This window comes from Corvus moneduloides, chromosome 6 (genome assembly GCF_009650955.1).
Source record: "Corvus moneduloides isolate bCorMon1 chromosome 6, bCorMon1.pri, whole genome shotgun sequence".
Classification (NCBI taxonomy): domain Eukaryota; kingdom Metazoa; phylum Chordata; class Aves; order Passeriformes; family Corvidae; genus Corvus; species Corvus moneduloides.
Genome location: NC_045481.1, coordinates 44848302 through 44860801, shown reverse-complemented (window position 1 = coordinate 44860801; position 12500 = coordinate 44848302). Strand labels below are relative to the sequence as shown.

The 12500-nt window shown below is 40.2% G+C and overlaps 1 protein-coding gene across 2 annotated transcripts in view; it reads left to right on the top strand.

Moving 5' to 3' along the window:
• Positions 1-12500, top strand: part of LRP5 (LDL receptor related protein 5) — a 135652-nt gene that overhangs the window by 39866 nt on the left and 83286 nt on the right. For both annotated transcript variants that reach the window (XM_032113562.1, XM_032113563.1), the window contains 2 exons: positions 7531-7728; positions 11294-11490. In XM_032113562.1, coding sequence (XP_031969453.1) covers positions 7531-7728; positions 11294-11490 — 395 coding nt within the window. The remainder of the gene's footprint in view (positions 1-7530; positions 7729-11293; positions 11491-12500) is intronic.

Genomic DNA, 12500 nt, shown 5'->3' with positions numbered 1-12500 from the left:
CAGCACGAGAGAGACATGGACATGCTGGTGTGAGCCGATCCAAGGGCCACAGAGATCATTAAGGGACCAGATCATCCATCATAGAAGACAAGGCCAATTGAGTTGGGATTGTTCGCCCTGGACAACAGAAGGCTCAGGGGATCTTGTCAGTGTGTCTGAAGGAGTAAAGATGGAGCTGGACTCTTCTCAGTGGTATCCAGGGAAAGGACTAGAGGCAACAAGCACAAACTAAAGTAGAGAAAATTCTGTTTAAATGAAAAAAACCCCCAACTTCTGGTGAGGGTGATGAATCACAGGAACAGGTGGCCCAGAGAGGTTGTGGAATCTCCAGCCTCAGAGATACTCAGAACCTGGCCGTGTGAGTTTTCTGTTTTCTGTAGCTTTTGCATACAAATGTGCTAGAATGTGCTTTTAGAGGGGAAAGTGCATAACCTGCAAAGCATGTGCAACACCCCCCAGTAGTGTTGCAAGTGTCTCCTTACTGCTGCCCCCCTTTAGCAGGTGAATGTTTTTGGAAATCTTGAGTCCTTTCCTCCAAGGATTTTTCAGCTTCACACTGTCTTGTAACCTTTTTAAGGGGCTCTTGAAACTGTATTGAATGTCAGCTTGTTTAGCTTTGAGAGATCACTAGGATGTTGTACTCCTTTTCCATATGGGTGAGCAGGTAAAGATGAGGGCTTTTCTTGCAAGCACTTCAATAATACTTGAGCATCCATTAGTTGACAGGCAGTTGTCTTTCTTCTTTGTTCTCAGCTGCCAATAGTATACTATACTATATGTCTGTAATATATATATTTTAAAATAATAAATTAGAATAAAATACCTTGTAGGAAAACTGTAGTGGAGAAGGCTGGTTCTCAAGGGTTCTGTTTGCTTTGTACACATCTTTGAATACAATGTGATTAGTTGTAATGATTACCTGCTGTGGCATATTTTTGGGTTTGATGTAATGATTTTGTCGAGAACATCCAGGTCTCAAAATTCAGTGCTTGAAAAAAAGGGGGGAAAAAAGGTAATTTGAGTAAGTAATTTGCAGCTTAATGCTCTGCGAGATAGACATTCTTTTCTTCTGTAAACAGTTGGGGCTATTTAATTTCACTGTGGAGTTTTTGTAGCTTTAAAGGTGGGATGGGGGAAGTAAATTTTAAATGTGCAGGAATCTAAACTTCATAGCAATTTCCTGTAAACTCCTGTTTTGTGCCATGGGCTTGTATAAGTTTGAGAACGTTGTTGAAATTGGAGAGGTTTGAACTGATTTATATCATCTGTACAACTGGCCCCTTTTGTGTAAGCAGGTTATGTAAGGTTTGGCAACTGTACTGCATTTTGGGAGATGGAAAAAGTGTTTGGGCAGCATTGGCTGCTTTTTATTATGTCTGTGATACCTTCCAGCTCACATGGCTGATTGGCTGCTCTTGGAGGGCACAGCCCTGATTTCAAATCTTTGCAAAAATGATGACGAGAGACATGAAGCATCAGGAAATAAGAAATGACCTGCAGCTCTAAAACTGAGGGGAAATATGGTCTTCATCCTGGTTTTGCTTCTGCACCTGGAATTTTAAAATGAGTTAAGCAGGGGAAAGAAAGCCAACCAACCAACCAACCAACCAAAAAAAACCCCAAAACAAAACCCCAAAAACAAAGCCAACAAAAAGCCCCACTGGGGTGCAGTTTGCCAACTTCAAAATCTGTTTATTTTTGAAAGGTGGTTTTCAGTCCTATTCTGATGACAGGAAGCACCATTTAAGCCCTGATTCAATGTGGTAATTTATATGCCAAAACCCAGTGACTTGTTGACTGCAGTTGAATTGCATTTAATTAAGTTCTGACTAGAAAGCTTGGTAGCGAAGTTTGCAGCTGCTGTGCTTACATACAGAGCAGGAACTGAATTTTATGTGCCCTCTTGGGTCTGGTACTTCTGGCTGTTGGACTGGATGGACTGATAGTGGCTGTGTGTTCAGAAGGAAGTGTACATTTACATCCTATCTTTGGTGGAGCTTTGTCTTTTGTTCTGCTTTGTTCCAGCCGGTTTCTTTGGTGTAGCAAGGTGCAGTTCAGTTTAGGGACAGAATTGGTGCAAGTGCTGTGAAATTATTATTTGATAGTCTCTTTTTCACCTTGCCCCTACTTCCTTTCTGCCTTGAAAGTCTGGAGTTAGGGTTAAAAACCAGTAATGGGGGAAGACACTTAAGCATCTCTGAAGAACTAAATCAAGTCACCCACAAGTTTGTCCAAGGTCTGCTTTTTGTTCAGAGCTTCTGTAGTGCTGCTTGATTACATTATTTTAAAGAGTGTTGATTTGTGATAGCTGCTTAGCAATGAATTTTGCTCACAAGGGCTTTTTTTTTTTCTTTCATTAGCTCTTTAGGAAGTCATGTTTTCATTTTCTTTTACAGCCTCAGTGCTGTTAGACTTTTATTGACCTATTGCAGTGCAAGCAGGATATAAAACTCCTCAGATACCAGATCTCAGTCCTGAAATGTGATTGATCTAAGGTGTACAAAGATACTGGTTTTGATATTTTTAGTTTCTTACAATTCTTATGGTGTGCCCTGGCTCAGGGATATTTTAAACTCTGTAATTTACATTTAAAAACACCACCACCGCCAACAAAATCAACCAAACAACTACCCAAATGCTTGCCTTAGGATCTTCATTATCATTCAATGTGCATCATTTCAACGGGCTTCAAAAACTGGGAGGCATAATAGCACAGGTAGTACCAGCCTGAGATTCTTTGCTTAGTCTACTTATTTTTCTGAAATGTTATCTGGGCTAAATACCCATTTTTTTTTTTTAAATGGTGAAATGAAAATGATAGGGATTGTTAATGTGTTGGGCAGCAGCAAAATAGGTTCTATTTGAAAAACAAAAAGGCCAGTCTTGAACTGTCATTTGTCCCAGAAACACTGGTGATGTCTTGACTGTTTGAAAGTGCTTATTTTTTTTGTTGAGGCCAATAAGAGATGTGGACTCTTGAGCATTCTTTAAAAAATAAATTTAGGAGAGCCCTTTTTTATTTCCATCTACAGAAATGATATGTCAGTTATCACTCCAGGCTCTGAATTACAGTTAATTTAAATCAGGATTAATCAAATCAGTTCCTTCATATAAACTGATAAACTGTTAAGACATGCAGACTGGTTTCTTTCTCTGAGAAGCCACTTGGAGCTTTTTGCCATGTTCTCCCCCTGTCCTTAAAGCTCCAATCAAGAGTGTCTGTTTTTTGTGTAAGAATTGATCCTGTATACTGGAGGCATTTGGAAGATGCAAGCCATGAAGCATAATGGTGACGTCAGGACATTATTAAAATCTTTAATTTCTCCACTGTTTTTTCCTGTATTGCTCTTTCTCTGATGAACCAGCTAGTGCAAGCAGATTTCAGAAATTTTGACAGGAGACTAGTATTTTTAACAAGATCTATGGGTTATTTCATGGGTAGTTAGCCTTTGTTTTTCTCTTCATCACAAATCATATCAAGGAAGCTTTCCCCTTGCCCCAAAATTTTCTCTTGTTACTGTTCCAGTTAAGTTTGCAGTGCTGGTTTAGCTAAGCTTGTGCCATTCTTTCCGTAATAACCACGGATGTTTCTTTTCTCTAGGATTTATAACTTGTGCAAAAAAATTTCTGTCTTCAGGTCACTCTGTGTTTCAGCCAGGACACTGTATTTTTAACTTGGTTTGAGCTAGCTTTGTCACTCAAAATAGAAGAGGGCAAAAAAACCAGGAAGACTTGACACTATGCATTCTTGAAAATCCCTCTCAGGCATTGGAGTTAAAACATGACATTTTATGACCTGTTACAATCTCATGTCCAGTGCTGTGTTGTGCCTTGTGCTGCCAAAAAAATGTCAAAAGAGCCTAGATGTTAGGCTAGAGAAGGGTAGAAGAAGAGGGATGAGAAGGACTGCCCTAGCTAATTGCAGAGTCAAAGGTGAGAGACTGAGACTTGCCTAGGGGGAGTTGATGAGAAATGCCTCTTTCTCTGGGCAAGTTTCACAGGCAGCTTCAGCTGGCTGGTTGCTGCCTGTATTTGCCTCCTCTGTTTAAGCACCACTGGTGGGGGAACATTGCTCAGGCAAATCATTTGCTAAGGTAACTGAAAGGTTTTGGGTTTTTTAATTTTGTTTCCTTGTAGAATGCTAACATCAGCACCAAGGGTGGGCACCAGAGAAGGAGTGCTGCATTTGGCAGTGGTATGGTTTTAAATGGGCTCACTTAGACCAGAGAAGAGCAGTCCTGCTGCAGGAGCAGCTGATCTCTTCGTACATTGATTTCCAGACTCCCCATTCACAGTCTTGATGTGCTGAGAGATCCCCAAACCAGAGCAAATTTCCTAGAATTCATGGCAATTCAGCACCTGCTGCCTGATGAAAGGATGGAAACCTCTTTGGAAAGGAGAGGGGGTTAAATGGAGGCAAAAATTGTATTTGCCTTTCCATGGCTTGGCATGCACTCCCATGGTGGACCACGGGGATTCTGTGGAGCACACAGAGGGAAGGAAACTTTTACCTCTTTAGGTGTTTGATTAATGCAGAGACTCAGTACACTCTGAAAAGTTCACCGAGAAGATCAGCTTTACGATACTTGCGAGGTGGCAGAGACACCCTGTAGTCAGGACAAGGTGGTGACAGGGTATGTTGCTTTAAAAAAGTCCAGCTGAGAGAGAAGTGCTTTGAAAGAAGGCTGCTGCATTTAGAGTGTTCTCCATGTTGTCTAAGTGCATCTTCATCCTGCTAACCCTTCATTTTTGGTGCAGTTACTTTGCTAATACCATGTAGTGTTAAACCTTTGAATAATATTGAGCTTAGTGCCTGGTAATGAGCTGAAATGTAGAGATGTAATTTTCCTGTGACAAATTTTTGTGTGAATTTGAAAGTACTACTTTTGTACAGAAGTCTCTGTGAGGCCACGAGTAAATACACATCACCTATGAAATTAAACAACAGTATTTTTTGGGAAAAGGGCTCTTTACCTGGAGCTCCTTTAATATCATAGAAAAGCCATGAGGGCCCTTTGGTTTACAAATTTATATTTTTTTCCCCTTCATCTGAATGCATTGAGCTTCAGTGCAGGCTGCAATTTTAATGGGAAGCTTGAGGAGAGGAATTTTGTTCCATGATATTTTAGGGGATGTTTGTTCATCCTTTTAACCTGCTTTAAAGGTTTAATAGGACTTAGCTGGTTTTGTCTCCATTGTTTTTTCTTTTAGGTAACTTAAATGGGATTTTTCATTTTGGTCTAAGCTCCTTTTTAGTCTGCACTCATACATTTCAATGGCCACATGATATGGCCCAAAGTCACTTCTAATAGCCATGTTTTTCTTCATTCAACAGTTCATCTTTTGTCTGTCTTTATTTGTGTAGAGTTGGATGCAGGTGGTGCAAGCTAGTGCAGATGAGCTGGATCAAAGAACTGATTTGACCTGACCAAAAATGAGTATTTGGCCATATCAGTGTCACAGTGTGATTCGGCAACTGGTTGTGCAGGCAGGTTTTTTTTTTTGCCTGCTTTTCTCTGTCTTTAGTTGTTTGTCAATAGCTGCTTCCCTACACAGTCTGAGTTGCCACAAATTACAGCCTGACTTGTTAAGGAAAACCAAAATGAGTGGCAATTTACATTCATAGGTTGTCCTGTGAACTGGGGCAGCTCTCAGCTACTGCTGCTGCTTCTTCAGGAGCAGTCTGTCCTGGTTGCTGGAGCTGAGGAAGCTTTGGGAAGGCATCTGGGGACATGATTCTGCCTCAGCCACTCTAATGTGAGCTGTCTCAGAAACCTGAAGACTCACCTGCAAGGAAGCTTTTTTATTTCAACTAGAAAACTTGTTTTACCCTCACACTCAGGTGTGTGTGTGTTGTGATACAAGTGAGCAATTTCTGTCTGTCTCTATCTCTATGGTTATCTATATTCCCCTCTTCAGTGGGGTAAACTGCTCATGATTATAGATGCTGCTATGATCAGAGTGGTCTAAGTAGGTGCTGTGACTGCCCTGGAACTGCCTCTGGGAACACAGGCCCCTGGAACAGCACTTTAGATCCGCTTAAATTGGGGTGTAGGATGTACCTGGAGATCAGAGCACTTTAAGGTTAAGTGTGTTGTGAGGGACACTTGCTGGGGATAACTGTAGAGTTGCCTGTTCCTCCTTGGCTGAAATGATGGTTCCAGCTGCAGGTAAAGCAGCTACAGAGCCTCTGCAGTTTGTAGGAGGATCTTGGGCAGCGAAGGGAGACTGCCCTGCAGAGAAACATGACAGCAATTACAAATGTAGTCCCCACATCATCCCTGAAGTGGACAGCATTCTCTTTCATAAAATAAAGCATGAAGCTTTTGTGTATAAGTGTGTTTTCACAGTCCACACTCATTTACTTCCTTCATGGTTTCTCCTGTGATTGCATAGCGAGTGCTGTCTTCTTCAGGGGAGCTGAGGGTCTGGGATAATCCAGGTTATGAAACATCTGGCTAAGCATTGTGCAAGACTGAATAGATGTCTCTTTACCATGTTTTTCTGGAGCTCCAGTGCTAGGAGGACTCAGCTTTGACGCAGCTCAGTGTGCTTGCCCAGCTGATGCCCATCTGATGCTCCTGTTGATCTAATACAGCTCAAGGAACCTGGGGAGGTGATGGGTCCAGTGCACAGATACCTGGTTTTCTTTGAGGCCTTACTCAGGGCAAAGGCTTCCTGATATAGACCCATGCCCCAAATGGCTGTGAAGGCACTGGGAAAACAGTATCACTTCTCTGACTGGCCTGGGGCAGCTGTGCTAGGAATTGGCTGTGTTGTGTTTGCATGTGGAACTTGCAAGCTGGGTATGTGATGCTGGGCAATGTTTACCAGCTGTGGACTGGCTGTCCTCTTCCAACCAGACCATTTCTCTTGTAACTGCACAGTCTCAGCTTTTCATGCAAATGTTGTGTGATTTGCCACACTTTGACCTGGTCCTTTCCAGTTGATGCATGCTGTTAATGTCTGTTCTGGCTACTTAAATTGCCTATAGGTGGAGTGACAGGGAAACTGGGACATGGATGAGAATGGGGAAACACATCCAAAAATTTCATGTCTTTCTAAGTCTTCATGGAGTCATGATTTATTTACTGACAGAAGCAAACTTCAGGACACTGGATTTTATTCATTTTTTTCTCTCTAGATTTGCAAAAGGATGTTAAGCTGTGGCCATTGCCTGCTTGGATAGGTAATTAGTTGCTTCAGAATGTGATTTAGGATATTAACTATAATAACTGGCCACACAAGGATGGTACTCAGTTGTAAATGCTTATGACAATCACATACTGCCCAGCATTGGAAAAGAATGGTAAATACATTATGCAGAGGCAAAACTTGTGAGATGATTTAATGAAGGACTTCTTTTGTGCCCTGTGGGCCTGGGGTTTGATTTGCTTTAATAAGTATGCTAAAGTTTTGGGAGTAAACACTGGTGTCTGTACACTGCTGTATGTTTGTACCACTACAGGCTTTGCAAAGAGCTGCTATCCCGGCGTGTCTTGTGGCTTAATTTGTGTATGTCTCTTTCAGATACATGTACTGGACTGACTGGGGTGAAACACCCCGAATAGAACGGGCAGGGATGGACAGCAGCATGCGGAAGATAATTGTTGATTCTGATATTTATTGGCCAAATGGACTCACGATAGATCTCGACGAGCAGAAACTTTACTGGGCTGACGCAAAACTGAGTTTCATTCATAGGGCAAATCTGGATGGTTCCTTTAGGTAAGTTTCCTTTTGTCTATAATAAGGTGTAAGTTATTCCTCACTTTCTGTGTTCATTTTGAAATGAGGCTTTTTTTTCCCCAGTAGTCTAGAATAATGCAAATATCTTATGGGTTTTTTAAATGCAGTTCTTAACAACCTTGCAAAAAATAGCCTCACATACTATAAAACTGGTTTTAAGACTATTTGTATCAGTATTTCACATAGACTATTCACAGCCTTCTTGTACAGCAGGATTTTTCATTTTTAGGCTCTTACTTTTCTTGAAAATAGTTGGAGATGCTTATTTTTGACCCTAGGCAATATAACATTTAACTAGTGTTTGGGATTTTACAGTAGTGTTAATATTTTTTTTACCAACAGGAAATACACATTGAGAGATACTTGTCTGTGGCCCCATCCAAAGATGTCCTTTATGTCATGCCTACTAATTAACCAAATTCGGGTTGATTCAGACAACAGGCAGTTAGGAAGCAGATTTTCCTAAAGCTTGCTGGAAAGCGCAGTATGGAAATTCTGTTTGGTGGCTCCTTTCCAAGTGAGCTGTTGAGTTTTGGCTTTTGTAGACATGGAGAAGTGACACTTGAGGCAGGGCAGACAGGCATTCGAGATTGCATCTTCAACTGTGTGCAGTGTTCAATGGGAAGGCTGTGTTGGTCCTGAAGGGTGAGTATCATATGCAGTAAAATGTCCTGCCAGAGTAATCTCTGCCTTCGTGTCTGGCTTTGGTCTTCAGGTAGTTTTAAATGACATTTTCATTTTCATGATTTCATAACATTTTAAATGCCTGTGTCAGTAAAAGTGTTTTGCCTTGATGAAAAGTTGGAGGAGTTCTATTTTACACATTTCTGTGTAATAGAATAATATGCCTTCCCAAAAAAACCCCCCCATTTTCCATGGTGTTTTTCAATTTTATGTTTTTTTACTGAAAAGCACTCTGTGCCTGATTTTCACAGTCATAAAAGACCAATAGCAATATTGACATGCTTTATAAAACACCCTGAAGTTCCTTTGAGAGCACTGTGTAAGAGCTGGATAATGGGGGCATTGTAGTAAGTGACAAGTAGTGACTGACAGTCCAAAGTGTTGACAAGGGAAAAGGCCTTTGCAGAAAGCAGTGGCAGCTCAAAGTCTGGCTGCAGGTTTGTAGACAGAAAGAAAGATTTTCGTATAATACAACAGGAATGTGTTTGTCTTATCTGGGGACGAGTGGCACAGGGTGAGATTTCCAGGTCGTTTCTGCGGTTTTCGTGCACATACTACCTGTGTAGACTTTACTTACACGTGTGTGTAAACCTTGAGGTTATAATGGGCAAATAAAATCTGTTCTGCTCATTTTAAGGTAGAGAAGGGCCACCTGAAAGGGAGCAAGCCTTTGAATACACTAATTCCAGCAATCTGTCAAATTACTCTGTGATAGATCAATGCCCCACCTCCCAAACAGATTTCTGTTGAACCATAAATCAAACAGTGTTTTAGGAAAAAATAATGTATTTTGCATTAAGAAAAAATTGGCTCACTCTTGCATATTTTACTCAGCTGCTAGAGCATGTAAATGCATGCTTGAGGTCAGAATATTCCTGTACAATGTACATTCTGGAAGTTCCTGATGTCTAACTGCACGTGAACTTTCAGGTATTGTCCAGTGTAATAACTCCTGAAGTGTTAAGTATATTCATAAAATGCCATGAAGATTGATATTAATCATAATTCCTTTTAAGTGAACTTTTTATTTATTCCCTTTTCCATTCCCCTGATCAGTGTTGAAACAGAAGTCTGTGAAGTTGGGACTCCTAGATTCTGGTGTCAGGGTGGACCTTCAGTAAGAGTTCAGACTAGATGGTAACTTCAGAAGTTGTTTCTGCTCCTTAAACATGGAGCAAACAAGTTTCACTCATACATGACAATAAAGAAATCTGTGATGTTTCAAATGCTTCCGCCCCTCCCATCCCAGAATCCATTCAGGATTATCTCAAAATTCAAATAAAAGGAAATTTGCGTTTTGTGTGGTGGATTAATGGTACTGAAGCAATCTGCCTCTTAGCAAGCTTCAATTTGCAACCACATTTTCTGGAACTATTTCAAGGGATGTAATTACAGAAGAAAGGGAGACTTGATATCTAAGAATGATGGAAATAGGGGCAATACATAGTGGAAAACAGCTGTTATGATATTAGGACACAGCCACTGCTGTTATTAGTTAAGGAGAAAGAGCAGTGGTGAGAGTGGAAGGAGAAAGTGAAATTAGTATTTGTACTTATTCTGTTGTGTTTTATGGTAAGAGAAGTAGTGGTAATTAGAAAGACAGAATTTTTAGAACAGTTTCAATTTTATCTCTGGAAGAGAAAGATTATTAATCATTTTGTTTTCTCATGTATATGCCAGAGCTCATTTGCATGTGTCAGTCTGTTTTAAACTTGTCCATGTCTGAATATAGATCAAGAATTTTGGGGGTACTTATTCCCCCCGACCCTGGAAAATGCAAATAAGTACCTATGCTGCTCAAAATGAAAGAGAATTCTTTCCCTGCCAAATTTTAACTGTTTTTTGTTTTTCCTTGAATATCTTCAGTGGAAAAAAAAAAAAAAAAAAAAGAATGCAGATTGAATATAGGTATAGGAAAATTAAGTTCCTCCTTTTCCTTCAGGATGGCACTGAGACTTCAGCTATCTCAAAGTTGTATGATGAAAAATTTTGAATAATGGTTTGCTGTGTCATAACGCTGATTTGAAAGGTGTGTGCATACCTTTGTGTATACCTAAAATGCATGAATTTTGTGGAAACCGAGTACCTAGTGTTTTGACTGAGGAATTGTCAGGCATTTTTCCTCCAACTTAATAAATATCTTCAAAACTACTGAATCGAAATGATATACATTTATTGCAACAGGTATAAATTTTGGGATCCTGTGAAAACATGTTAGAAGTGTCATGTGTTTTGTGGCTTTCAGTTCAGCTAATTCTCGGAAGTGTGGCTATATGTCATTGAAAAAAACCTGAAATGTTTCTGATTTGTATTGATTATAAATATTTAGTTTTAGGAAAAGTACAACTGACCTTTGCTCTACATTAAAAATTAATCTGAAAAATACTTGTTTCTGCTGCAGACAAAGTTAAGAGGGGTTGTTTAATGAGACTCATAGGTCATTTCTTCTTTTTTCTGCTAGAAGAATGAGTGCAGCTGAAGTTCTGGGCAAAGATGTCATATAATACTTTAATCTGAGGAGCACTCTTTGGACCTAAGTTTCCTTGAAAAGTCACTTGTGTTTGGGTATTTGCACAGCTCCTGAAGTTAAGGAACTTCAGGGGTCACTGTAGAGCCCGAATCAGATACTTTGATGCTCTGAAACCCAATATATTTGTGTCCTTATGCTATGAAGGGATAAAACCTTATTTTACGTTTTTTCAGTCTGATTGTCACTTTTATCAGCAGGTGAATCTCTTGGTCCCATGAATTTGTTGAAAGATGACAGTTCCTCTATGAGTTTTTACAAAGCCAGGTTTTTTAATGTGTGGTAACAAGTGGAAGCAATCCCTTTTTAATCCTTACTCTTTCTCCCAAAAAGGCAAAAAGTTGTTGAAGGTAGCCTTACTCATCCTTTTGCTCTGACGTTGTCTGGGGACACTCTGTACTGGACGGACTGGCAGACGCGCTCCATCCACGCCTGTAACAAAAGGACGGGAGAGAAAAGGAGAGAGATCTTGTCTGCCCTGTACTCACCCATGGACATCCAGGTCCTGAGTCCGGACCGGCAGCCGTACTGTATGTCCTGCTTTCCCTCAAACCCTCTGCATGACTGCTACTTATCTGTCAGGGAAAACCTTAGTCAGAAAAATGAGTCGTGTGCAGTTTCAAGGTTTTGCATGCTTGTCAAGGGATTGGTTGCTAAAGGTAGAAGTGCTTGAATCCTGTACCTTCTTTTGAATATTCCTGCCTGAATTGGTGTAAGCTCACTCACTGTCCCATTTGGTAGCAAAATCCAAAATCCAGTGCGGTACTTCAGTGAATTCTTTTGGTTTGGAATATTTGAACAAGAACGGTACCAACTCACCTGACATCTTTTTAATGCCATTACTTTAAAGACAACTGTAAGAAATGCTTATGATAACCTTTTTTAAAATAAGTAGAATTGCCATGAAATATATAATGTTCATGTTGTACTTGTAAGTGCAGTTTTTGCAGTCCAGACTTGATCATGGTTATCTTCAATACGTATCAAATCGTTTGTGAATATCTTAGTATGGAAGGGATTTAGTTTTGAGCTTTTATATGAACACACATGTGCCTCTATTTTTCTTTATATCCTATGGTGCTGCGTCAAAGGAATGCACATGTAGAGTATTCAGAATCGCGTAGAGCTGCATATATTTTGTATGTGCATGTGATATCATGTGGCAGTTGGTCTAGGTCTTGGGGTTTTTTAGGATTGTGAGAATGGGACTTAAAAGCAATGTTGTAGAAATGTATGTAATTGAGTAGCTCTGGGAAGAATCAACTCGTGTCTAGAGGAAGTACTCTTGCTGTTTGGACTGGCTTCTTTATTTATGCCAACTGTAAAATCTGCTTCCCTAAAGATAACATTTGTTATTCCAATGAAGTTTATAAGAGGTGAGTAAACAGGCCTGAAAGTAAGCAACAGGAGTTTGGAGATCATCTTGGGGATGGAACATGTGCAAGTTTTCACTGAGGTTGCTGGATATGCACAGCACCCTGGTCTATCTCACAGCTCCAGATAAGAGTTTGTCTGTGCTGAATTCCTGTCATTGCTTTTA